Source organism: Natator depressus, chromosome 19, assembly GCF_965152275.1.
Source record: "Natator depressus isolate rNatDep1 chromosome 19, rNatDep2.hap1, whole genome shotgun sequence".
Lineage (NCBI taxonomy): Eukaryota > Metazoa > Chordata > Testudines > Cheloniidae > Natator > Natator depressus.
Genome location: NC_134252.1, coordinates 11,049,248 through 11,074,830, shown reverse-complemented (window position 1 = coordinate 11,074,830; position 25,583 = coordinate 11,049,248). Strand labels below are relative to the sequence as shown.

The following is a 25,583-nucleotide window of genomic DNA, read 5'->3' as shown; positions in this document are numbered from 1 at the left end:
AATGACTAGAGAAGTTATGAATGGGAGCTTAAATTCATAATGTTGTCCTATGACTGTAGAGGGGTTAACTGGCCACTTCACCTTGAATGGTCCCTTGATATAGGAGTTAGCTACTTATGCTAAACCATCTGTTCCGCCTTTTATGGAGCTGACACGCCCTGAGTACCTTTCCCAGAGTTCTGAATAAGCTCAAAAGCTGGTCTCTCTCACCAACAGACAGCCAGGTCCAATAAAAGATTCCCCCGCCCCCTCCGCCACCCACCTTGTCTTTCTTCTCCAGCTCAGCAGTGGACAAAAGGCACCTGGGTCAATACTGTCATTTGATGCCCGAGGAAAAGAAAAGCCATTAGTTAAAGTGACCCTGCAGACAATGTTCCCTCTAATTTTTTCCCATCCGTGTGTGGAATGAATGCTGTTATGTGCACCAACATGGAGGAGATTTGTGGTGGGGGTGGGGCCGAGGGGTTTGGGCTGGGGTGCAGAGGGCGAGGGCTCCGGCTGGGGGTGTGGGCTCTGGGGTGGGACCAGGGATAAGGGGTTTGGGGTGCAGGCTGCTCGGGGCTGCGGCGGGGAGAGAGGACTCCCCACAGCTCTCTCCCTAGCTGCAGCAGCCCCAGGGCTGGGGGAGTTCTCTCTTCCCCCCCCCCCCGGCCACAGCCCCAGGGTTGGGGGGGCGGAGGCATCTGGCCCTGCTGTAGTCTCAGGGTTGTGGGGGGAGAGACATCTGGCCCCCTGCAGCCCCGGGGCTTGTGGGGGGGACAGACATCTGGCCCCGCTGCATCCCCAGGGCTTGTGGGGGGGAGAGACATCTGGCCCCGCCGCAGCCCCGGTGCTGGAGCCTGGGGAGAGACATCGGGCCCCCCTGTAGCCCCGGGGCCGGGGGAGAGGCATCTGGCCCCGCTGCAGCCCCAGGGCTGGGGCCGGGGGAGAGACATCTGGCCCCGCCACAGCCCCGGGGCCTGTGGGGGGAGAGACATCGGGCCCTGCTGCAGCCCCAGGGCTTGTGGAGGGACAGACATCAAGCCTCGCTGCAGCCCCGGGGCCGGGGCCGGGGAACAGACATCGGGCCCCGCTGCAGCCCCGGGGCCGGGGCCGAGGCGTCTCTCCTCTCCGCGCCGCTGCCCTGGGGCTGGAGGAGCCGCCGGCGCTCGGCACGCCCCGAGCTCCTCCCCTCACCCCGGGCCCTGAGCGCAGCGGGCAGGGCCGGGCAAGCGCATGCCCTAGAGGGACCGTAGCCTGCAGAGACAGCGCGACAGGCTGACTGTGCATCATCCCAGCGACGCCGTATCACGCGGATGCTGGTTTAGGGTGACCAGATGTCCCGATTTTATAGGGACAGTCCCGATTTTTGGGTCTTTTTCTTATATAGGCTCCTATTACCCCCCACCCCGTCCCAATTTTGTCTGGTCACCCTATGCTGTTTACAAGTATTACAATGATTCCCCCCCCCCCAACTGCAGGTCCCCCCAGAAGTTTGTCTGCAGAGACAGCCAAATGCTGCTGGTGGTTTGGAGAAGGGACGCTCCCAGCTGCCAGCAGTGGGGCTGGAGGGGCAGCTCCCACTGCTGAGTTGGGAGGCAGCTTTTGCGGCCGTTCGAGTAGCTGTGGCTGGAGCCTCCACCCCAACTGTTGTTAGGGTGTCCAGTTCTGGGGGACTGACGGACTGTCATGCACTGATGTGCGAGGGTAAAAGTTTGCAGGATCAGGTGCGAAAGGGGGAAGTGGAAGCTGCCAGGTCCAAAGGGAACAAACTGGAAGTAAGGGGGGTAGGGGGGAGATGTTCTCGCCCGGTGCTAGTGACCGTGGCTTGTACCATAGGAGGTAAAATGTTTGTAAGTAGATGTGTGCTTTTTAAATGCGTGAGGTCCCTTTAAGCTTAAGTTTCAGTTTCCTAGACTCATTTCTGTGTTTCTAGCAGAGGCTGTCGATGAGAGAAATGAAACTAGGAGAAATGAGACAGCCCCAGGGTAAGAGAAGGTGAATTGCACAGGGGACCATCCCAGCTTGGGTGGAGCAAAGGGATAGGGATAAAAAGGGGCAGCTGGCTGGCTTGTGTCCTGTAGCAGCTCTGCCTCCTGATCTGCAGGGAGGTGGTGGCTTGTCCTCGGCTCTACTGGGTAAAGCCGTGCAAGGTAAGAAGGAGGCGCAAGCTCTCTGCTCAGTAACAGGGTAAATGCAAGGTAATCGCATTGAGCTGGAGAGAGAGACTGTGGACTGAGCAGAGAATTTAGGATTTTAAACTCGTAGAAGTGACATTTGGGGTTGGGAAGGAATTTTCCCCTGGGGCAGGTTGGCAGAGACCTGGGGTTTTGTTTTTGTTTATTGTTTTGCCTTCCTCTGCAGCATGGGGCATGGGTCACTTGCCGGTTCAAACTTGAATAAATGGTGGATTCTCTGAAACTTTAAGTTTTTAAATCATGATTTGAGGAATTCCATAGCACAGCCAGAGGTTGGGGGATCTGGTCCATTAAAGGGGTGGGTGGGTGAGGTTCTGTCACCTGCAATGTGCTGGAGGTCAGACTAGATCAGTGGTTCTCAACCGGGGCATGGGTGCCCCTGGGGTACTCAAGAGGTATTCCAGGGGGCACTCAATCATCTCGATCAATGTTTCTCAACTGGGGGAGATGCAGCCCCCAAGGGGGGTCACGGGACAGGTTTAGGGGAGTTGCAAGTGCAGGGCTGGCATTAGGGGGTGACAAGCAAGGCAGTTGCCCCACATTCCATGCCACAGGGGACCCCGTGAAGCTAAGTTACGTGCTTCAGCCCTGCTGCCTGGGGCTCAGGCTTCAGACAAGACTCACGCGTGACAAACAGTATCACACTGTAATGTACATACAATATTTGTATTCCAATCAATTTATTTTATAATTATATGGTAAAAATGAAAGTCAGCAATTTGTCAGTAACAGAGTGGCTGTGACTCTTCTGTATTTTTATGTCTGATTTTATAAGCAAGTAGTTTTTAAGTGAGGTGAAACCTGGGGTACGCAAGACAAATCAGCCTCCTGAAAGGGGTACAGGAGTCTGGAAAGGTTGAGACCCACTGGACTACCTGATCATGATGGTCCCTTCTGACCTTAAAGACTATGAGACATGAGCCTGGCTCATAATGCCCAGCCCCTAATCCTGGGGAATGGACAGCTTGTTCTTCCAGTGTGTTTGTGGTATCTTCTGTGGAATACCCTTCTGAGAGGTGAGGGGCTGGGGACCCTTTGGGGAAGGTTAGAGTTTACCTGTCATCTCCAGCAGAGGGCAATGGTGCGCGCACACTCCTCCCTCTCCCAATTGACCAATTGGTAGCAGGGCAGAGGGATGGTGTCACTTTTATACCTGCAGGTGCCTATCAGGAAGAAAACCCCACTCGGGTGCCATGTGGCGGCAATCCCAGCTTCTCTTCCTGGTGTGTCTGGTTCTGTCCAGTGGCTCTGCTGACAAGTTTATAGGTATATATATTTTTGCTTATTTCCATTGCCCCCCCAAATCAAAATCCGCTTTGAATCATAGAATCATAGAATATCAGGGTTGGAAGGGACCCCAGAAGGTCATCTAGTCCAACCCCCTGCTCGAAGCAGGACCAATTCCCAGTTAAATCATCCCAGCCAGGGCTTTGTCAAGCCTGACCTTAAAAACCTCTAAGGAAGGAGATTCTACCACCTCCCTAGGTAACGCATTCCAGTGTTTCACCACCCTCTTAGTGAAAAAGTTTTTCCTAATATCCAATCTAAACCTCCCCCATTGCAACTTGAGACCATTACTCCTCGTTCTGTCATCTGCTACCATTGAGAACAGTCTAGAGCCATCCTCTTTGGAACCCCCTTTCAGGTAGTTGAAAGCAGCTATCAAATCCCCCCTCATTCTTCTCTTCTGCAGACTAAACAATCCCAGCTCCCTCAGCCTCTCTTCATAAGTCATGTGCTCTAGACCCCTAATCATTTTTGTTGCCCTTCGCTGGACTCTCTCCAATTTATCCACATCCTTCTTGTAGTGTGGGGCCCAAAACTGGACACAGTACTCCAGATGAGGCCTCACCAGTGTCGAATAGAGGGGAACGATCACATCCCTCGATCTGCTCGCTATGCCCCTACTTATACATCCCAAAATGCCATTGGCCTTCTTGGCAACAAGGGCACACTGTTGACTCATATCCAGCTTCTCGTCCACTGTCACCCCTAGGTCCTTTTCCGCAGAACTGCTGCCTAGCCATTCGGTCCCTAGTCTGTAGCGGTGCATTGGATTCTTCCATCCTAAGTGCAGGACCCTGCACTTATCCTTATTGAACCTCATCAGATTTCTTTTGGCCCAATCCTCCAATTTGTCTAGGTCCTTCTGTATCCTATCCCTCCCCTCCAGCGTATCTACCACTCCTCCCAGTTTAGTATCATCTGCAAATTTGCTGAGAGTGCAATCCACACCATCCTCCAGATCATTTATGAAGATATTGAACAAAACCGGCCCCAGGACCGACCCCTGGGGCACTCCACTTGACACCGGCTGCCAACTAGACATGGAGCCATTGATCACTACCCGTTGAGCCCGACAATCTAGCCAGCTTTCTACCCACCTTATAGTGCATTCATCTAGCCCATACTTCCTTAACTTGCTGACAAGAATACTGTGGGAGACCGTGTCAAAAGCTTTGCTAAAGTCAAGAAACAATACATCCACTGCTTTCCCTTCATCCACAGAACCAGTAATCTCATCATAAAAGGCGATTAGATTAGTCAGGCATGACCTTCCCTTGGTGAATCCATGCTGACTGTTCCTGATCACTTTCCTCTCATGTAAGTGCTTCAGGATTGATTCTTTGAGGACCTGCTCCATGATTTTTCCAGGGACTGAGGTGAGGCTGACTGGCCTGTAGTTCCCAGGATCCTCCTTCTTCCCTTTTTTAAAGATTGGCACTACATTAGCCTTTTTCCAGTCATCCGGGACTTCCCCCGTTCGCCACGAGTTTTCAAAGATAATGGCCAAGGGCTCTGCAATCACAGCCGCCAATTCCTTCAGCACTCTCGGATGTAACTCGTCCGGCCCCATGGACTTGTGCACGTCCAGCTTTGCCCCCGATTTCCATTGCCCCCCCCCCCCCAAATCAAAATCCGTGCTGGGGCCAGGCACTACGTCGACAGACAGCGCTGGTGACTGCACGCATCTGCTTTCTCCTTGCCATGGGCGGCAGAGGAAGTTTGCAATTTGTTGCAATCTGCCATTCCCTACCCTAGAAGTGAGTCCCCATGGCCTGGGCAGGCCTTGCTGTCTTCCCTGCAGACCCCTAAACTCCCATGTGTGCACAATGGATGCTTGTGTGCTAGCCGCTATCATCGCTATAGCTTCATAGGCTTGCATGATGTCTTATACGTGGCCTAGTAGCGCTAAGGTTTCTAGTTAAGACTTCTCTTCTCAGGAGCTCCCAGCTTCCTCAGACTTTCCAGATCTGGCCTCTGCCCAAACATTTGGTTGGTTGGTTTTTTAAATGGTTTTTCTTTGGTGACGAATCACAGCTCATCTCCTTCTGAGCGCAAGAAGAGGGGTGGAGAAAATACTCTTGTGACCTTTCTGTAGAGCAGTGCCATACGTGAAACCCATAAAATGCTGAACTCTGGGACCTGATCCTGCCAGTGGATTGCTGCACCCACACGGATCTGAGCGCTGGATCGGGCCCTGGGGGTGGAACTAGCCCTCGCTTAGATGCACCTCTGGGAGTTCCAGAGAAACCTGGCTTTGATTGGACCAGTGTGGCAAGTACAGAAACCTGAGCAGAGGGAATTGGCGCAAAGGTTGGGAGGGGGCGGGGGGGGGGAGTCGTACGCTACTGTGTTATTTGTGGTATTAAAGGCTGTGTTGTGATAAATACGCGCAAGAGTTACAGGATCTGAGCCCACCTTTAACTGTAGCCTTTTCTGGCTGAAAGGCCCGATGGGTCAGCACTTAGATCACTGCTTCATCCAGGAAAACACAGAGACAAGGCCCCTGCCTCTTATAGTTTATAATCTAAGGCACTACCCTCTGCTCCCAGAGAAGTCACTGGGGGCTCTGCTTGAATGTCCGTGTTCCCGTGTATGGATCCAACTGGAGGACTGTGGCCTAAACAAGCCCCTCTCCCCCTTCCAGAATCCCTTCTTATTTTGGATGTGCAAAAATAAGCAAACATTAAAACACAAACGCCCCCCCTCACATGTCCTCTCTAACCCAGAAGTCCCAGTAATGCTCAAACTGTTTCTCTGCCCATCTCTTTAGATGATGAAGAGGAGGATGGCTGCACATTAATAGATGCTCTCCCATACATGGTCGTGGGCGGAGGTGAGTTATTAATGCCCCTCCCCAATGGAGGCCGGGGGCGTGGGAGGGAGGGGGCAGAGGAAAAGGTGCATGACTCTGGAGCAGTCCCATCCATACAGCCCAGGGTAATAGTAGATGGTTTTGTAGCAGAGTGAGCATGTGTATGTGCTGAGTTTGTTAGTTCTCACAGCACAAGGCACGGATGGGAGGGGAGAGCAGCTGAAGTCTAATGCTGCAGACAGTTCTTAACGTGCTACATGACCCCGTGTAAACCAAACAGGGCCTTCCTCCTCTGTGGTGAACGCCTCACTCGGGCAGGGCGGTTTGGGCTTCGAAAGGGGGCTGAAACAGAAACGCCTCTGATCTAATCTGTGTCTCTCTGCTCCAGTTGCTCTGATGTACGGAGGACCAGCCCTGGTGGGTGCTTTGGGGTTCCAGGCCACCGGCATAGCAGCCAAGTCCGTGGGTTCCTGGTTGATGAGCTGGTCTGCCATAAGTTCAGGAGGCGGCGTGCCTGCAGGGGGAGTCGTGGCCACGCTCCAGAGCCTCGGTAGGTGGGACGTGCCCTGTCAAGGTTGCTTCCCCACTCTGAACTCTAGGGTACAGATGTGGGGACCTGCATGAAAAACCCCCTAAGCTTATTTTTACCACCTTAGGTTAAAACTTCCCCAAGGTACAAACTATTTTACCTTTTGCCCTTGGACTTTATTGCTGCCACCACCAAGCGTCCAACAAATATAGAACAGGGAAAGAGCCTGCTTGGAAACATCTTTCCCCCCCAAAATCCTCCCAAACCCTACACCCCCTTTCCTGGGGAAGGCTTGATAAAAATCCTCACCAATTTGCATAGGTGAACACAGACCCAAACCCTTGGGTCTTAAGAACAAGGAAAAAGCAATCAGGTTCTTAAAAGAAGACTTTTAATTGAAGAAAAAGTTAAAGAATCACCTCTGTAAAATCAGGATGGTAAATACCTTACAGGGTAATCAGATTCAAAACATAGAGAATATCTCTAGGTAAAACCTTAAGTTACCAAAAGACACAAAAACAGGAATATCCATTCCATTCAGCACAACTTATTTTATCAGCCATTTAAACAAAACAGAATCTAACGCATATCTAACTAGATTGCTTATTAGCCCTTTACAGGAGTTCTGACCTGCATTCCTACTCTGGTCCCGGCAAAAAGCAACGCACAGACAGAGAGAGCCTTTGTTTCTCCCCCCCTCCAGCTTTTGAAAGTATCTTGTCTCCTCATTGGTCATTTTGGTCAGGTGCCAGCGAGGTTATCCTAGGTTCTTAACCCTTTACAGGTGAAAGGGTTTTTCCTCTGGCCAGGAGGGATTTAAAGGTGGTTAGCCTTCCCTTTATATTTATGACATGCCCTGTGCAAGGAACACTTCAAACCCAGAGTGGGCTTTTAAAGAGCTTATTCCCCTTTCGTTTGCCTCTTTCCCTCTGGATCGCTAGGATGGGGGGTGGTTTGTAAGAAGAGCAGGGGGCTGGGAGTCGTGGCACTTGGGGCGGGGGCTTTTACTACTAGAGGTCCCAACTGAGACCAAACGCCCCTCTTGCTACGTGTGGCACCGGTATAGTGAGAGAACCCCTGCCCCAGGGAGTTACTGTTCTAAATAACCAAGGCAGAGGGTGGGAGGGGAAGCAGAGACAGAGTGGCAGTCACTTGCCCCAGGTCATGTACAGTGGAGCCAGGAACAGAAGCCAGGAGTCGTGACACCCGCTCGTGAAACAGGTGAGGTCAGACCTGTGACTCTCCCTAATATATCGACAGTCCAGGCTGGCTTCTCTCCTGGACAGTGCAGGCATTGGATCTGTTCCCAGTCCACCGCTGGATTGACTGGGGTCTGCGCTGGCTATTCCCTAGCCTTTGTTCTTTCCAGGGGCTAAAGCAGGCAGCATGGCCTGGGGATCGATTGGCTCCAAGATGGGCTACTCTGCCCACCAGAACTTCATCTGTGGCAAGAAACGGAAGTCCAAGAAGCAGTAATCCCCTTTCCCCTCTCGCCGGCTGTCGGGAAAGCTACCGCTGGGCTCTTGATACCGAGCCTGGGCATAGGTGTAGTTTGACTTCTGTATGAAGGTGTTTGATGTAATTCCTTCTGAAATAAATAGGCATGTTTGGCCAGGTCTACACTACCCATTTACTGCGGTATAGCTACTTCGCTCAGGGGTGTGAAAAATCCACACGCCTGAGCAACAAAGCTATACCTACCCCAGCCCCCTGGGCAATCCGGGTGTGGGCTGCTCGGTGGGGTGCCCAGAGGAGGGGAGATCTGGATGCATAGGGACTTGTTGGGGGATTCCGGGTGCAGGGGGAATGGGAATGGGAATGGGGGGGAGGGATAGCTCAGTGGTTTGAGCATTGCCCTGCTAAACCCAGGGTTGTGAGTTCAATCCTTGAGGGGGCCATTTAGGGATCTGGGGCAAATTTGGGGTTTGGTCCTGCTTTGAGCAGGGGGTTGGACTAGATGACCTCCTGAGGTCCCTTCCAACCCTGATATTCTATGACTCTGTGGGGAGGGGGGTCCAGATGAAGGTGGTTGGGGCACAGCAGGGTGAGTCTGGGTGCTGGGGGGGCATCTGAATGCATGGGGGTTAGGTGGACTGGGGGAGGGCAGCTCCCTGCACAATGACCCTTCCCCACCCTCCCCCATGGAGTGATGGGGGCAGGTAGTGCGGGGTGGGGAAGCAGCTTTGGAGAGTCCCTGAAGAAAGTGCCTGAACAGAGTGTGGCTATGGGGTTTAATCCGTTCTGGGCTGGGGAGTGAGGGACAGGCAGAGGAAAAAATTTAAAAAACCTTTGCAGACAGGAATCTGGATAGTCATGTTGAACACATGATGTATGTCCATCATTCACCACGCCAGCAGCAGCATGAGTTACAGAGGACGTGCCCATGGCTCCCTGAATTACATGGTTCCTATAGTGCTCTAAACAGTGCATGGAGCTGCTGCCTGGCAATAATAAGGTGTGCTCCAGGCTTCTTCCCCTGGAGTACAGCCAACTTCAGAGCTCCCCCAGCCCAGCAGCAACCCTCTCTCCCCAGCCCCCTCCCAGCTGGGACTTGCAGCTGAGCACTCGCCTGGTTTGGGAAGCTGCAGCTGCCTGGCTCTAGTCTGCTCACTGAAAAGGACTGGTCACCGCTGTTCTCCCCTTCAACACAGCCCTGCCCATGTAGGGAAACTGACCAGCACAGGTAAGTGCCCTGTGTAACCCGCTCACGCCCTCCCCCAAGTTCCTCTGTGCCCCACCAAGAGGGTTGGGGGGGAGCAACTCCTCCCCAGGTGCCTTGTGCCTGCGGATCAGTGTCCCTTTCATCACAGGGGCTGGGTATCTAGCTCCTGGCGTCACCTCTCCCTCCCACTGGGAGGAAGTAGGAGGTGAATGCCTCTGCCTCGTATAGTTAGGGGGGCAATGCCCCCCATTTACCCCTCCGCGCTCTCCACTGGTGAGCCTGGGCCCTTCCTGAGGGCACCTATGCAGCCCTTAAGGTGATTCAGTTTTTTGTTTGTAGCTACTCCAGGGCAGGATCATTTCCCTGCCTGTCTGTCGCTACCAGTGGAGTGGCTAATATTCCTTGTTCTCTACACAGCGGCGCCTATAGTCCCTAGCCACGCACAGGGTCTTACATGAGTTTCAGTGCAAGACCACGTGGACCAACTCCTCATAACTGGAGTGGTGGCCCTTCCGGCCTGTGTGAGTGCCTGTTCTCTGGCCTGGCCACTGAACTGTTCATGTCCTGACCCTTCAGCATCCAAAGGGCATGGCTGATCAGGAGCCCAATCCTGCAGACCTCATAGAGCCACACTCCTTCACCCGAGGCATTTCACTGCTGCCAATGAATGCGACAGCAGCCCCGCCCCGCCCCCCCGCCTTCGCTCTGATGGGAGCACCCACCAGATAAACCCTGCTGATGACTCGCCTTCAGAAACCAGAGTGCAGTTTAGATAGAGAAATGAATCATTCACCTGGCAAGTTTTCCAACAACCCCAGCATCTTGGGAGTTCTCCGGGGTCTTCTCTGTCCCTAATGAGACTGTATCTCCTGTGTTCTGAGAAGTGCCCCACCTGCTTTCGTGCACACTCCAAACACTAGGAGCTCTGGCAGCTGGGGAAGGCTGGAGTTTACGGTATGACTCCCTGCAAGGTATTCAGTTCTAGTGATTGCCCAAGGCCCTGTATGAGACAGGGCAGAGCTGCCACAGGAGTGAATGCTCCAAGGGTCCTTAATACTCGTTTGGTTTCCGTAGAAAACAGATAGTGATTCCCCTGAGGACTGGGAAGCTCAATCTCCGCCCCCCAGAGGATTGTGAACAATGTAGCGTAGCTTGTTTAAATAGATGAGCTATTAAGAGACGCTAAACATCACTGCTGCATTAGCTGCCATTTTTTTGTTGCAGCTCACCCTTCCTCTATCCCTCTCCTTTCAAATGATAAACTCCCAAGCCTAGGGATCGTGGGCAAGACTGCTGTCGTTTATGCCGCTGTAACTCTGGTGTTAAACCATTCTAGCAGATGAGAATCTGGCCCCTTGTTTGTACCTGTTGTCAGGAAAGTAGCAAGCATACAGTACGTGAACGCTACCCAATGGACCCGCCAAAGTCTCTGCAATCTTAATGAGAGCTATTGCCTCGTTGTTTACTTACACCTCCCCTCCCCTCTGCTGTCTCTTGTCTTAAACTTAGATTGTAAACCCCTGGGGACAGGGACTGTCTTTTTGCTGTTTGTACAGCGCCTGGCCCAACGGGCTCGTGGGGCATGGCTTGGGCTGCTAAACGCTACAACGAATGATGTGACGCCTGCGGGTTGCAATCAAACATTTTCTCTCGCAAAATGATCTGAGATGCGGTTGGGGTTTAAGACAGAGCCCGTTCAATGGACTTCACCCTTTCATTCTTATTCTGGGGGTGCATTGAGGGTTGTCAAGGTTCCTTCCCTACTCTGAACTCTAGGGTACAGATGTGGGGACCTGCATGAAAACCTCCTAAGCTTACTTTTACCAGCTTAGGTTAAAACTTCCCCAAGGTACAAACTATTTTACCCTTTGCCCTTGGACTTCCACTGCCACCACCAAACGTTTATCTGGGTTTCTTTTTATTAGGAAAGTGTTGTTTGGAAACGTCTTTCCCCCAAAAATCTCCCAACCCTTGCACCCCACTTCCTGGGGAAGGTTTGGTAAAAATCCTCACCAATTTGCATAGGTGGCCACAGACCCAAACCCTCGGATCTTAAGAACAATGAAAAAGCATTCAGGTTCTGAAAAGAAGGATTTTAATAGAAGTAAAAAGAATCTCCTCTGTAAAATCAAGATGGTAAATACCTTACAGGGTAATTAGATTCAAAACATAGAGAATCCCTCTAGGTAAAACCTTAAGTTACAAAAAGGCACACAGACAGAATATCCATTCTATTCAGCACAACTTAATTTCTCAGCCATTTAAAGAAATCATAATCTAACACATATCTAGCTAGATTACTTACTAAGTTCTAAGACTCCATTCCTGTTCTGTCCCCAGCAAAAGCATCACCCGGACAGAGAGAGACCCTTTGTTTTTCTCCCTCCTCCCAGCTTTTGAAAGTATCTTGTCTCCTTATTGGTCATTTTGGTCAGGTGCCAGCGAGGTTATCCTAGCTTCTTAACCCTTTACAGGTGAAAGGGTTTTTCCTCTGGCTAGGAGGGATTTTAAAGGTGTTTACCCTTCCCTTTATATTTATGACAAGGGTGCTTACAGCGAGAGCTTCTCTAGGGAGATTCCTTGCCCATTCTGCGTTCGGGACCCTAGAAACCAGCGAGACTGGAAAAGGCTTTCATCGCTCTCCTTTTTTCTCCTGGCCTGAGCAGTGCCGCATAGAGACAACGTGCAGCCTTCCGTAATGTAAACCATGTTGAGTCTCAATCCCAAAAACTTGTGCTGAGGGACTGAATAAAGCTTTGGGTGAAAACGTGTTCTAAACATCTTAGGCACTTTATTTTTCCAAAGAATAAGAAAAGAGAAATACAAAGCTACCTGCAAATCACCGTGGGGTGTAGGCTGACTGGGTAAATTCTCAAGCTCTGAGCACCCTCCCTAGGGGCCAGACCCTTGAGATGTCAGCCGCTCCCTCTGCAATTCATAGGGCCAGACTTTGCACAGAGGTCTCTTGAAAATTTGACCCCCATTGTGGAGGCCAAGCCCTGGTGAAAACTGGCTAATTGAAACGGTAAAATACCAGTGTGGGCTCATCAAAAGGGCCTTTGCTGCAGTAGCTTGGCATTCAGCCTGAGTACAGCTCAACTCGCAGGCAATTTCTCTGCTGCTTGGCCAGCGTTCAATAAAGTAACACTTTGCATTTCTGTAGCAACCCCCACTCTAGGATCTCGGAGCCCTTTGCAAATTATATTGAGCTGTGAGATGGGCCAGTATTCTCACCTACATTTTACAGCCGGGGGAAACTGAGGCAGGGAGGGGCAGCAACTTGTCCCAGGGTCAGACAGCAGGTCAGTGGGAAAAGTGTCCAGAAGTCCTGACTCCCAGCTCATCTTTCCTATAGCAGGACAAGCAGGGGTTTAAGTAGGTAGAGCTCTCACTGGGCCAGCCAAGGAAAAGAAGGAGCTGGGGGGGTGCTCCTGCTTTAGCCCCTGGGGGGACACCACCTGCAGGGCTAAAGCCCGGAGAGGAGACTGAATTGCAGTCTGCAGTACCGCAGCTAATGGCAAGTTCCCAGTTTACTAGCCCTGCAAAAGGGGTCTTCAGCCGTCAGTAGGTCCCTGGGGAAGGTTCCCTGTAGCATCAGCCCAGTCCCCAGAGAGAGAGGCTGCCTACTGGGGCCTTATTTTCATGTCCACGTATTTGTAAGAGTAGTGGTGCCCCTTCCCGGTGGACCAGTTGATCCCGTTGGCGTAGGAGCTGTGTTCACCTTTGAGGTACAGCCCGTTGAGGTTCGAGGAGTGGCACTGCCCATACCACCAGCCGCCTTTGTAGAGGGTGGCACAGCTGCCCCCAAAGGTGTCATGGTCTTTGTCCTGTGTGGAGAAGCCCAGCTTGTTGTGTCCCGAGAGAGAATCTCCTGCAAGGGGAAGAAGGCAAATATACACAGGGCTTGGCCTGCAGCTTCTTCATTCCATGCCAAACTCACGGCCTTCGCATGAGGGCAAAGGCTTTCCCTAGCTGGAGTCGTAACAAAGAGTCTTGCCTCTAGGTCACTGGTTCAAATCCAGCCCATGTCTCTTTACCTATTATTAGTCATTAGTAGGAAGTATCACATATGGGGCCCTGATTCCCACCTTGCACAGTCATTTACACTTGTGCAAAGGCTCACACTGGTTTGATCTTGCAGTGTTTTGGTGTAAGTGCAGACCCAAGGTGCAGGGACCATGGAGAATAAGGCCCTAGTCCTTCCCCTGGCTGTCTGGTGTGAAATGAGTTCGGTGGGTCACAGGAGACAGGCGGTGCCCATACACCACTGGAGCCCCCAGCCCCACTCACACCCTTGCTGGAACTAGCACTGGCTCAATACATTCACTAGATGAATTTTGTTACGTTTTCCAGATAAAGTCGCCAAGAAATTCCCCTTCCTCCACCAGTTTTAGTTGGAAACTCTCAGCAGAGAAGCCAAGGCCTGAGCGGCCCATGGACACTGGGCTGCCTTTCCACTCCTAGAGCTGGTCCCTCCAGGCCAGGGCTGAAGCACTGTGGACATGCAGGGGGGAGGGGGGATGCTCCTTCAGACACCACCCCGGCTGGACCTGGTGTGTGGACGTGCAGGGGCTCTGGTGGGGGCAGGCTGGGGCCCTTCATCAGTGCTGACACAAAGTCACAATGGAGGGCTGAGGAATCCTAGCCCTGCCCCCCAGCCTCGCACAGCTGGTATTTTATCCACCCCTTGGGAACCACCGGTGGCGGCTTTCCTATGTGATAACCCCAGCAGCCTATCCCCACTCGAGGCGTCTCCCCCAGCCAGTTATCCTTGTGACCGAGAAATCCAGTCAGTAGCTTACAAACTCTTAGAGGACGTCTGCACAGCAGCTGCGCACCGGGATTCCCGGCGCAGGGAGGGGCACACTAGCTTTGCTCGAGGTAGTACAGTAGAAGTAGTCGCATGGCTAGCCGCCCGAGTACGTACCCAGGACCCCCGGCGGGGCAGTAGCAGGAGGCCAGCCCCACCCACATGTGCAGGCGGACCCTCCATAACCGTGAGAAACCGACGCTGCTTCCTCGACTTTGTAAAGTTTGTAAAGTTTCGCAAACGGTCATGGAGGCGAGGGGCAGCGAGGGCACTGACAGGATCCAGAGACAGTGGTTCCCCCACCCAGCTTTGCTAATGGTGTCCTGACCTGCACATACCCTCCTCCTCTTCTCCAGGGCTGGGCTCCCCCATCCAGCCCTGCAAATGCACCTCCGTCCTGTAACAGTCCCTTCTGCCTGCCAGCTCTCACTGCTCCTCTCACATGGTCCGGTGGGGCAGCTGCTTTGATTTTTCTGTGACTTGCTCTGTTACCCTTGTCCTTAATGCTCTGACAGAGGGTCCTGGGGAGACTGCAGGCTCAGGGACAGATCCTCAGCTGCCCTCACTCCAGGGAAAGGCTGCCCCTTGGTGACAAGCTAGCCTCATGGAACTAAGCCTTCCCCATCTGAAGATCTGGGCTCAGGCACTGGAGAGGCCACTGGTCTGAGGGCCTCCACCCTGCAATAGAGGGCAAAGCCACGAGAGCGAGCTGAAACACTGCAGCACAGCTGCCAGTCTCTGCTCAGGAGGGGACGAAGAATGTAATAGCAAAGGGGGTGCCCGCTAGCTGGCCCCTGATCACCCTGCAGCAGCAGGCAGGCCTGAGTGGAAGTCACTCGGCAACTCACCCATGGTGCCATCCAAGTAGGAGCCCAAGGCAAGCGTGTAGTTTTCCTTTTCGCTCAGCATCTTGAAGCTGGTGTACTTGGCAAACGTGCTGGACTCATTGAAGTCCCTGGCATCAATCCGCAGCTGGTAGGTCCCTGAGGCCAAAAGGACAGCAAGGCATCAAGGTCCCGGCATTGCTGGAGAGAGCGGCCATGGCCCGAGACCAACACCTTTTCCTCCCACAACGTGGGAGCGGGAGCTATGCTCACGGTGGGAAGATGCAGTCCCCCTGGGGGTTAGGGGCAGCCTGGGGACACAAGAATGGGAAACCCTGGAGGAAATGGAGGTGGGAATCTCCCCTGGGCTGGTGCCTTAGGGCGCTGTACAGGAGGGGCTAGGGGCTGTGATGCCAAGGTGGGGAACTAAGCCCAGGAAGCACCCAATGTCTGAAAGGGGTCTGGACTTTCATGATGACACCATGATCACACCAGCTCTGAGCTGTCTCCTTTTGGAGCTCACTAGGTAACACCGAGCTCTGTTTGGGGTTTACCCTTTTCTAGGAACCCACCCCAGCATGCTCTGCGGCTAGCTGGCCCTTTAGACTCTGGGGCAGACAAGCTGCTCCAGCCCTACAAATGGCCGTTTGGCCTCTGGCTGCTGCAGGCTGGACTTCTCTTCTTTCCAGAGGGTGATTTGTTAGCGGCCTGTCCCAGGAGGAGGGGCGCGCTCAGAAGGGTACGTGCTGTGTTTACTCTTAGAGCCAAACTGAACTGGCTGCGTGGGCAGCAGCGATGGGTCGGTTTCAAAGCTGATAAGGAAAAGTCTTTCCTCCGTGTTAACTCCCGGGGCCAGATTCTGATCCCTGCTATGCGTGGGTAGATCTGGGGTAGCTCTATTAAAGTCAGTGATTTTACGCCTCAGTCCAGCCTTCCCCTGCTCTCTCCCTGTGACTGCTCCCTTCTCAGCTGGGTGGTGAGAAGTCTCCTTACCGGAGCGGGTGAGAAGGTGGATGTTGTCGTTGCCCAGCCAGAACTCCGATGCTTGGTTTCCAAACCCTCTCTTGTAGGCCTCCCAGCCCTGATAGAAATCCACCGACCCGTCCTGTCGCCGCTGGAACGCCTGGAAGGCAAGAGGCAAGTCACGCCCAAACTCAGCGAGCCCTGCGTGCAATCCAGGCATGACATGGGGAGCTGGGCAGGACCCAATCCTGCCGCTGACGCTGTGTGTGTGGGGGGGTGTCTCCCAGCGGGTCCAATATCCATCCTTCAGCTGATCTCAGTGAACACCAGACAGCTGTCTCCCCACTGAAGGATCTTATGTGGTGCCTACTGCCAAGGGGCACCAGCAGGGATCAACCCCTAGACCTGCCTCTAGCCCTGTGCCTGTCGTGGGGGAAAGGACTAGCACCCCACTGCTCCTGTAGCATCGCTGACAGCCAGAGTTTCAAAGCCCTGGGTAGCTGGGACGGGGGCCAGGGAGCACACCCTTGCTCTGGGGGAGAGGAGACTAATGAGCTCTCCTGGGCTTGTTCAGCCCTTAAGGAGGCACATCTGTAAGGGTTGCTCTGCCTGGAGGGGGCGGGTGGGAGCTTAGAAAGGGAAAAGAGGGCCCTGGAAGGGGCGGTGAACAGGGCGAACACTGCTATGCCCCTGAGAGTGCTGACCACGCAGACAGATCAGCCAAGCGGGAGACAGTCTCTGGCCTCACTGCCCCTGCAGTGACCAGCTGTCAAACAGGGTGCCCCAGGCTGGAGTGAGACCCTAACTAAAGACAGCCCCAAAAGGCTGGTTGCAGAAGGACTGCTGAAGAGACGGCCCTTATTTCTGCTTTCTGATTTCCCTCCCTGTCAAGGGAAAGAGAGAGAAAAGGGCCTCCCTTGTCTGTTCTGTCTGGAGAGCCTCTTGTGTGCTACAAACAGCGGGAGGATGTTATAAAGAACGTGGCCTGGGCTCTGGTGGGGACTCCGGGGAGTCTCAGCCCCCCACAACAGCCAAGGTGCTGAGCTCTTTGGAAAGACTGGCTACCTGGTGCTTACGTGCGAGACGAGCGCGTCTGAAAGTCTGGCCTGAACTCCCCAAACCGGGACCTGCAGCAGAGTCTTCAACATGGCATGTGGACTGGTCACTAGAGGGGTCACAGACCCATTCTGTGCAATGGTGTATTTCCTCCAGCATCCTCTCCTCCCTGGCCTGCTTGCCCCCGTCAGTAGAAGGACTCACCAGCCAGCCCCCGCCATCCGTTTCCATGTCACAGAAGACGGTCAGCGTCCTCCCCGGTTGGGGGTGGACGAGGTACCAGCCGCTCAGCCCCTCTCCCTGCTCCAGCAGCTCCTTGCAGTTCCTGGCACCTGCCCCTCGGGGGAAACACCAGCTGGGTGAGTTCGTTATGGACAAGGCAGTTAGGAATGTTCAATCTGACACAGGGGTTGGGATGGGGGTCCCAGAGCACCAGCCACTCTGTCTTGGATGACACAGGGAGCTTGGCAGGGCCCAAACTGGCTGCTGAAGCTGCGGGCGGGGGGTGTCTCCCAGTGAGTCTCCTTCAGATGATCTCCGTGAACATCAAACAGCTGTCTCCCCACTGAAGGATCTTATGTGGTGCCTACTGCCTACCCCGAGCAGTGGGAAGAATGAATGACATTGGCCTTCACAGCCATCTGCAGGCTGACCGATAAACACACACCGGTTAGGGACTCTCAGTGCCGGGCAAATATTTTCCCTGTTCACTGGCTGAAAATGAAAAATTTCTGGAGCTTTTTGGCAAATTGAAAAGTCAAAGAAGTTTTCAGATTGGGTGGAACAGAAGGTTGGTTAGGATTTGCTGCCACGTTGTTGAGGCCGCAGTTGGTCCTGTGTTTAGAGGTTGACCCTTTTTAAACGTTTGGCTGTCCTGAATAAAAGGAAAGGAAATCTGGAGACACAGAAGTCAGTGTGAACCGAAAAATCCAGGCGTTCATTTAGAAAGGGTCAAAATGACATGTTTTGTCAGGGGGTGTTTTGTTTTCATTTTTGACTGAAGCAAAAATTCTGGAAACCATTTGGTGTCCCTGAAGCAGCTCTTTTCACAGAAAAGGCAGGTGCCCAGCGAAAATTCGGAGCTGGCCCCTAGCGGTGATTCAGCTGGGGGGGGTTCTCTCCAGCTGGACTGAATAAACACCAGAGGGTGAAATCAGAACTGCAGGTGGTGAGGGTGGGGTGAGGAATGAACTAGCTGCTGCCTGGCTGTTTCATGCTGGAGCTGATAGTAAATGCATTTGAGGGGCCTTAATTGGGGTTTAACGATGCTCTGGGTCTCTGGAGGAGTAAACTGATGCAAGAGAAAAGGAAGGAAAATGGCCTTAGCCAGGGCAGCTGTGTTTGGTGGGGATGTTGTTTGGGGGAGGCCGGACTCTCACTTGGTGGCTTCACTGTATGCTATTAAATTGCAGCTGATGGAGTTACTCCTGTAGCTGGGGTGGTAGCAGTCTGTGCTTTTGGTGTGGGAGGTCCCGGGTTTGATCCCCATGGACGGCCTGTGGCATCTGCGTGTTCACAGCCGTGTTGGTGCGCGAGGGTAGGGTTTGAGGTTGTGGAAGGCATGTACCTTGCTGCTGAGAGCTGGCAGAACTGCTGGTTTCTCCTGAGGGAAGAGAGAGACAGCCATTGGTAAGAGGGGTGCGTGTGGCAGCTGGGCAGTAATGAGAGGGCAGAGGTTGCCACATGCTCTGGAGAAGGGTGGCTCTCAAATGTCACCTCGGGGTGGTGAAAGGGCCTTGCAGGGGGTGCTGGCACCAATGTGGACCTCTGTGAGGCCAGGCTTTCATTCCCAGCCATTGAGTCCTTCTTCCCAGTGGGGTAGTGGCAATGTCTCTTCTCCAGAGCAGAAGAGGGGAAGGTGATAAGCCCAGGGAATGCAGCACTCAGACCAGTTTGCAGGCAGGAGTCCAGACATGTCAAGAGAGTTAGCAGGGTGCAGCCAGGGGATAGAGCTGTGAGGTTTCCCAGGGGGCCCAATCCTGCATCCCATCCTCCCCCAAAGAGTCCCATTGAAGTTACCTTTGTCTCCTTTGGGTCCAGCCTTCCCCATTGCCCCAGGGGAGCCCTTCTCGCCTGAGGAAAGAGAGCAGAGGCATGGACCTGGTTCCCTTTATTGTGCCTTTAGAGCTACCTGACAACAGCCTTTTAAAGCCAGGCAATGCGGCTGGGGAGCTGTGGGAGGGGAGCAGACTGGATGGGGATTTCTAAGGGGACACGGAGCCTTTTGCTTCTAGGTCATGGATTCAAATTCAGCCCCAGTGGGTACCATTTATTGGCTCGGGTGAAATGAGCGAGCAGCTCAGTCCAGTTCCCAGCGGACAGGGGTGTCCGTGCTAGAAAAAATACCAGAGGCCAAGGATTGGGTAGGCCAAGGTGCCACATCTCTCACCCCCAGCTAGTCTCTGCGTACATGGTTCACTCGCTCATGGAAGGGATATTGTGTCAGCATTTTAGTAGCAGAGACAACCAGCCAAGATCTGCTGGGCACAGGCTCCTTGCCAGCTCTTTGACATTTCTCCTGCGCATTATTCTGTCCCCACTGCCTCTCTGGTCCATTCACAGTGTAAGCTCTTGGGAGCAGGGACTGTCTGGACAGCCCCCAGCCCCCTCCCACTCTGACCTATGGTAATACACATGATCAATGTTAATAGTAACACAAGCCTGAGAGCTCAGACTGCACTGCAGAACTCAAACCTGGACTGTGCAAACCTGTCTGAAACTTTCCCTGCAAATGCTGAAATATAACCCAAATCTAAAAGCTGCTTTCCCTCGCAAGGCCTGATAGGCTCCTCAGTCCAGCCGCTCCGACTCCCCAGTGTGTGTCCCTGAGGAGCACTCTGTTCTGGTGCAGAGTTCTAGGGCTGTGAGCTTCCTCAAAGCAGTGTCCTGCTTGCCTCCCGTGAGCTGATTTCCTGCTCTCCATTCTCCTCCTCTGAAATGCAGGTTGGCAACGTGCTCCCCAGACTCTCTGAGCCTGTGCCCTGCCTGTCAGCTGAGTTAGGGCCCGAGCATTCACAAGGAGTCTGCCAGTCTCTTTGTCTTGTCTGGATACATATGTCTGTCACTAGGGCTGGGCAGAGCAAGAACAACCTCTGGCCTGCTTTATATTGAGGCTGTGGTTGCTGAGTCCTAACAGCATCTTCTCACCTGGGGGCCCTTGAGGGCCTGGATCTCCTTTAGCCCCAGGTAGGCCGTTTGTCCCTGGCATGCCCGGCATTCCTGGGATCCCTGGCTGGCCCTGGAAAAAGATCTTCTTGTCTGCTCCACACTGGGATAATCCCTTCAGCTCTGAAAGAGGCAGAGAAGCAGGCTGGAGTGAGGGGAGCAAGCGCGCGGTGTGATGGTGGAGTCCTGAAGTTAGCGGTAACAGTGACCCCAGGAAAGGCTCATGCACCTGGGGGGATGCTGAAACTGCATGATCACATTTAGCCACTAGGTGTAACCTGGGCGGTACCAGGCAGACCGGGGCGCGTATTCAAGTATCTTACAGGGAACACATCTCTTGTCTCCCTCCGTGATGGAAGCGCTGTAGCCTGTCCATATCTGGTACCCCAGCCTGACTTGCTGGTAGGAGCCCTGCAATTTCCCATGTACAAGGAGTATGTGACACTGGGATTTGGCAGGTAGCGTGAAGAGCCAAACTGAACAGTCAGGGCTGGGAAGTCTGCCCAGACCTCTGCCCTCGTTGGCTTAGGGGTGTAGTTGGCCATGGTGACTGGAAGGAAGCAGCTTGGTCAGGAGTGATAGTCCAAGGGTGAGATTCCCCCCCCGCCCCCGCCCATAAGACTGGAATTAAACATCCCCCCCACCAGAAGGTGACAATGCACTTGGCAAATGTGGGTAAATTAAACCTGAACCCCCAGTGTGCAGACTGAGGGAAACCCAGACACACGGAGGCTAAGTGCCTGGCACCAGCTGACACAGCAAACGGGTGGTGGAGCCAGGAATAGACCCTAGTTCTCCTGACTCCAGCCTGTGCTTTCACCCCTAGATATCACCCTGCTCATCTGATATGGACAGTAATATAGAGAAGCTGGGGAGAGGTCGGGCCCTGTTTCAGATTTCAGCTGGGGATCAATCCCTGCCTGTGCGCATCGACCAAGCTCCCAACTCAGGAGACAATCTGCCCATTTTAAATGTTAGAAAGTTTAAAGTAATAACTACAAACTGTATTGGGGGAGGGGAGAGAGTTGGATCTCGCTGGAAAGTGGGAATGAGTTCATCACAACACCTCTGGCTATTTTCTGAGCCCCCAGAGATGTTCTAGGCACCTCTCCAACCAAGTAATGAGACTTTCCCTGCCCCAGTGGGCTCCCAAGCAATATTTAACAGCATAGAGGAGGTGAGGGTCCTACCCAGACTAAGAGGGGGCGTGGGGGGGGAAGGGAGAGGCAGGACAAACATGGCTGGGGTGCTGTCACCTGGTCACATGATCAATGTAGCGGTGCTCCTTGTGGTGGTGTGGATGGGCAAATGTTGAGGAGGAGGGAGAAAGGCCAAGGAGGATGAGGCTGGTGTCTGACTTCAGGGAGAGAAGTATCATTAGCCACATTTGGCAGATGGGGAAACTGAGGTACAGAATGAGTCAGTGACTTGTCCAGGGCCACACAGAGATTCTGAGGCTAGAGCTGGAATGGTCCTGATGCCCTGCTTCATCCTCTGCCTGTTAGATCACAGTGACCACAGCTGATACTCTCTAGACAGGACACTTGCTATCAAGGGCAAAATGTCCCCCACGCATTGCCCCAAGGAGTTACTTCCTGGGCAGTGTCTATGTGCTCCCCAGACAGAGCCCATCCCTCCAGGTCTCCTAGCGTCTCAGCACCAGCAATAGGGAACCCAGCCCACAGGGATTAATTGCCGGCTGGGAGAGGCTGACAGCCTGACACAGAGGCGAGCACTGCTAAACCCAGCCATGCATGAACCTCTGCTCCAGCTAGGGTTGGGATTGCTTAAACAAACCCCTTCAGTCAGCTTCCCCGCACTCCACCCCTGAGGCTGTGGGTGTCTCCCCACCTCCTTACCATTATTCTGATCCAAACCCCTCTCAGGTCAGGTCCTTTCCATGGACTCCAGGGGGCTTTGCCTCGCCTTTCAGGGCGGGGAGCATCCTGCCTGTCCGACGGGGAGCTCCTCAGAAATGCAGCTTCCCCTGGCAATGTCCCGCTGCAGCTCCTCTTCAGAGCCTGCTCCCTGCTGGAGCCCATGAGCATTGGACTGAGTTTGGCCCCCGGTTTGGAGAACAAAACCCCACAAAGGGATCCCCAAGGGTGCTGAGTACCCCCAGCCCCCGCTGACTTCAATGGGAGCCACGGGCTCTCAGCTCGGCCCTGGACTCAGCTCCCCAGCTACTCACGTGCACAGCAGCTGGACTCGGTCTCCTGGGCAAAGCCCGCTCTGGGGGCAGCAGCAGCCATCAGGAACGCCAGGGCGCAGAGAAGGCCCCTGCAAGACTTCATCTTGTCCCACTGCCCCACACCGTTACCCCTCGGGGTGCCTCTTGGAGCCGGGACTGCTCTGCCGCTTATATACCCTGCTGACTTTCCCGGCTAGGAGTCCCGACGACAGGCAAACACCTGTATTGTGTAACACCTGTTCTGCCCGGGGGCCAGCCTTTCCCAATGAGCATGTGGCGCAAGAGCTAGGCTCAGAGGTTCCCGAAAGCTAGGCACAGGCTTACTTCCTGGAGCCAAACAAATGGCCATGGGCGGCGTGCAATATCGCGCTATCAGCGAGCCTCTGTTTGCGCTTCGGCCTAACGAAATCCCCTCGGCTCTTTCAAAAGCAGCTGGAGGGTTCTTCTGAACTTCCTGTCCTGATTTGTTATGTGGCGTTGATCATGCTGTTGAACAGCTGCTGTACTCCACCCCAGAGCTGGCTGCATTCTGGTGGTTGGTAAGTTCATTCCTGTTTGAAAGGCAGCCTGGCTCGCAGGAATGAGGTCAGGACTGGGTGCCCCAGAGCACCTGAATTCTAATTTTGGCTCTGTCATTGACTCACTGAGAAGCCTTGGGTGTCTCTCTTTCCCCATCTGAGAAATGGGTAACACATGCTTTCCTGCCTCCCTCCCAAAGCCGCTGTGAAAAGGACGGTTTGCCAGGAGGTATTAGTATTACATTTCTCTGGTGCCTGTCATTCCCAAGGACAGCATCTGTCTATCTAACATCTGGAACTTGTAAAGAACCTTTCACTACAGCCTTGGCCTTGGCAAACCACGTAGACAGGCGTCCCTTCACGCAGCCCATGCAGCCACCTCTGGGGTGGAACATGGTGGCTGTTTGACAGCGGAGTTTAGGACAGGAAGTGAAGGAAATCTCATGTCCAAGGAAATATTTTAGGGGAGCAAACTGGAAATGGGTCAGGACACCAGACTTAACACCCCTACCCCTGCAGAAAGTGCCATGGGATCTGGAATGACCACACAGATCCAGGACCCCAGGGGACTGGCTCAGCACTGAGGCAAAGGGAAGAGCAGCAACCGCAACACCACTAGCCCCCCACTGCTTGCAGCAACTGGATTTCCTTGAAGTCTGGTCAAGCACTTACCCAGCCGGCCCCTGCTTGGCTTTGGAGAGGTTACGTGTTTATTAAGGTAGCGCCTAAGGACCCACCAGGAATGTGCTAGGAGCTGTATAAACACTCAGCCGAGCTCCCAGCCTGAAGGGCCGTGGCTTTGGGTTCACACCTCTCCAGTGATGACGGCGGGAGCGCAAGGAGCCCTTCAGTGTATGGGATAATTCCCCTCCCTCTGGAGTTCTGCTGTGCTGGGGATTTCGGGGTGTTATTGATGCTGGACCAGGGCTGAGCTTCCAGAACAGAGGGAGGGGGGAGGAGGAGCTGCCAGGGAGGAAATGGTACCAGCCAGTTGGTGGGGAACTAGGGGGATTGCCTTTAGCTGCCCTCTGGCACAACTGAGGCAGCCCCTTCTGGGGCCAGAGGGGGTCAGGCTTTGATCTTGCTCTTGGTCCCAGCAGCGTAAATCATGAGCCCCTCCATTAAAGTCACTCGAGTGACACCGGTGCAAAGCCCATGCAAGGGGGATCAGAATCAGGCCCACATGGGCAGCCTCCTTCAGAGTTATGATGCAGTCCTTCCTGGAGGTTTCAGAGAAGGTAGGAGAAGCTTGTCTAGTAGCCATGGGTAGCACTGCCCTTCTCTCCAGGGCTCACCTGCTGCAGAGGCAAACATTGCAGGGAGCCGAGCGCTGGAGGAAGATGCAGGACAGCGGATGTGTGTGTGTCCCTGGAGCTACAATGTCAGACCCCTTGCTGCAGGGGAAAGAGCCTGAACTGGATTACTATGCTCCCATGGGGTCAGCCCCATGGAGCTGCCTTCTAACATCCGCCCCCCTTCCCCTGTCCTGTGTTAAAGACGATGCCAGCCTAGCAGATGAAACCCTCCGTCCCCTTTCTTGGGGTGTGTTTGCTGGGCCTGGCATGTTCTCCAGCACGGAACATCCATGGGTGTTTTTCACAGTGGGCTGCGTGGAACATAGAGCCGGCTGCTTATCGCTCACAACGGTCAGCTCTGCCTGTTCACTTGCGTTCAAGGGAAAGTGACAGTGACTCACAAGCAGCCTCTCCGAAGAAAATGAAAGTGCATCTCAAAGCGGCTTCTGGTCTGGGAAGAGCATCACCGCCCACGTGAATCAAAATCCCCCTGCTGCCCCTTCACGCCCTGCCGGAGGGTCTGAAACAAAACCAGAGTAGGCAGCTGGCTCTCACTGCAGCTACTTCTCCTCCAAGCCAGCACAATATCTACTGCTCCAGCCAGAGATCCCCACTGGGAACATTAACCAAGCCTGAGAAATCTCATCAGCTGTAAGCTCCAATTTACAGATGGGTAAACTGAGGACTGGGGTGCTGATGTGATTTACGCAGAGTCCGGGCATGAGTCAGTGGCAGAGCTGGGAGTAGAACCCAGGAGTCCTGATGCACAAACTTCTGCTTGATCCTGTCCCATTACCAATATACAACAGCTGTCGCTGGTGCTAAGCTGTGAACTGCCCACTAATGTATTGGAAAAAATCCCGTGCACGCCCCACTTCTTCCTTCTCGGTGCCTCTTGCTGTTTTGTTCTCATTTTACTCCATTGATTGCACCACACCTGTACAGCTGGGCTGGGGGAGGATCCCTGACTGTCTGTTTCCACTGAACAAACATGGAATTTCTGTTTTTCCAAGAGCAGCAGCAACTGGCCCACAGCCTGGCTGCCTTTTGTTTTGCTCACCTGTGCACGCACCAGCCTGAAGGTCGGTCTGGGCATTTTGGGGACGAGGGGGGCTCTGGGGTGGACTCCTCACTGCAGCTTGCCGGTTTTCTCGCTTCCCTGTCGCTGCAGCCTGTGCTCACACTGTTCCTTTGTTACTGGAAATATGTCAGCAACGCTGCCAGGCAATGTAGGGCTGGGGCAAAGTTCAGGTGCTGGGAGCAAAGAGAAATCTACTGTCCTGAGCCAGGCCAG

The 25,583-nt window shown here is 53.7% G+C and overlaps 2 protein-coding genes across 7 annotated transcripts; one reads left to right on the top strand and one right to left on the bottom strand.

The window, feature by feature from the left end:
- Window positions 1-1,943: 1,943 nt before the first annotated feature.
- Window positions 1,944-8,412, top strand: IFI6 (interferon alpha inducible protein 6). Its single transcript, XM_074934391.1, has 5 exons — window positions 1,944-2,132; window positions 3,337-3,443; window positions 6,235-6,297; window positions 6,665-6,826; window positions 8,175-8,412. Exons 2-5 carry the CDS (start codon window positions 3,371-3,373, stop codon window positions 8,279-8,281), a joined length of 405 nt encoding a protein of 134 aa, XP_074790492.1. The 5' UTR covers window positions 1,944-2,132; window positions 3,337-3,370; the 3' UTR covers window positions 8,282-8,412.
- A 3,176-nt stretch (window positions 8,413-11,588) lies between these two features.
- Window positions 11,589-25,524, bottom strand: LOC141974613 (ryncolin-1-like). 6 transcript variants are annotated; one of them, XM_074934450.1, is made up of 9 exons: window positions 22,477-22,491; window positions 21,542-21,642; window positions 20,268-20,408; window positions 19,140-19,193; window positions 18,688-18,723; window positions 17,325-17,458; window positions 16,095-16,224; window positions 15,126-15,260; window positions 11,589-13,338 (listed from the first exon to the last, which is right to left on the bottom strand). In XM_074934450.1, exons 3-9 carry the CDS (start codon window positions 20,335-20,337, stop codon window positions 13,091-13,093), a joined length of 807 nt encoding a protein of 268 aa, XP_074790551.1. In that variant the 5' UTR covers window positions 20,338-20,408; window positions 21,542-21,642; window positions 22,477-22,491; the 3' UTR covers window positions 11,589-13,090. The 6 variants fall into 6 exon arrangements, with proteins under 6 accessions (XP_074790551.1, XP_074790549.1, XP_074790552.1 ...); XM_074934448.1 differs by lacking the exons at window positions 21,542-21,642; window positions 22,477-22,491 and adding an exon at window positions 25,350-25,524; XM_074934451.1 differs by lacking the exons at window positions 21,542-21,642; window positions 22,477-22,491 and adding an exon at window positions 23,667-24,478.
- Between the last annotated feature and the right edge of the window lie 59 nt (window positions 25,525-25,583).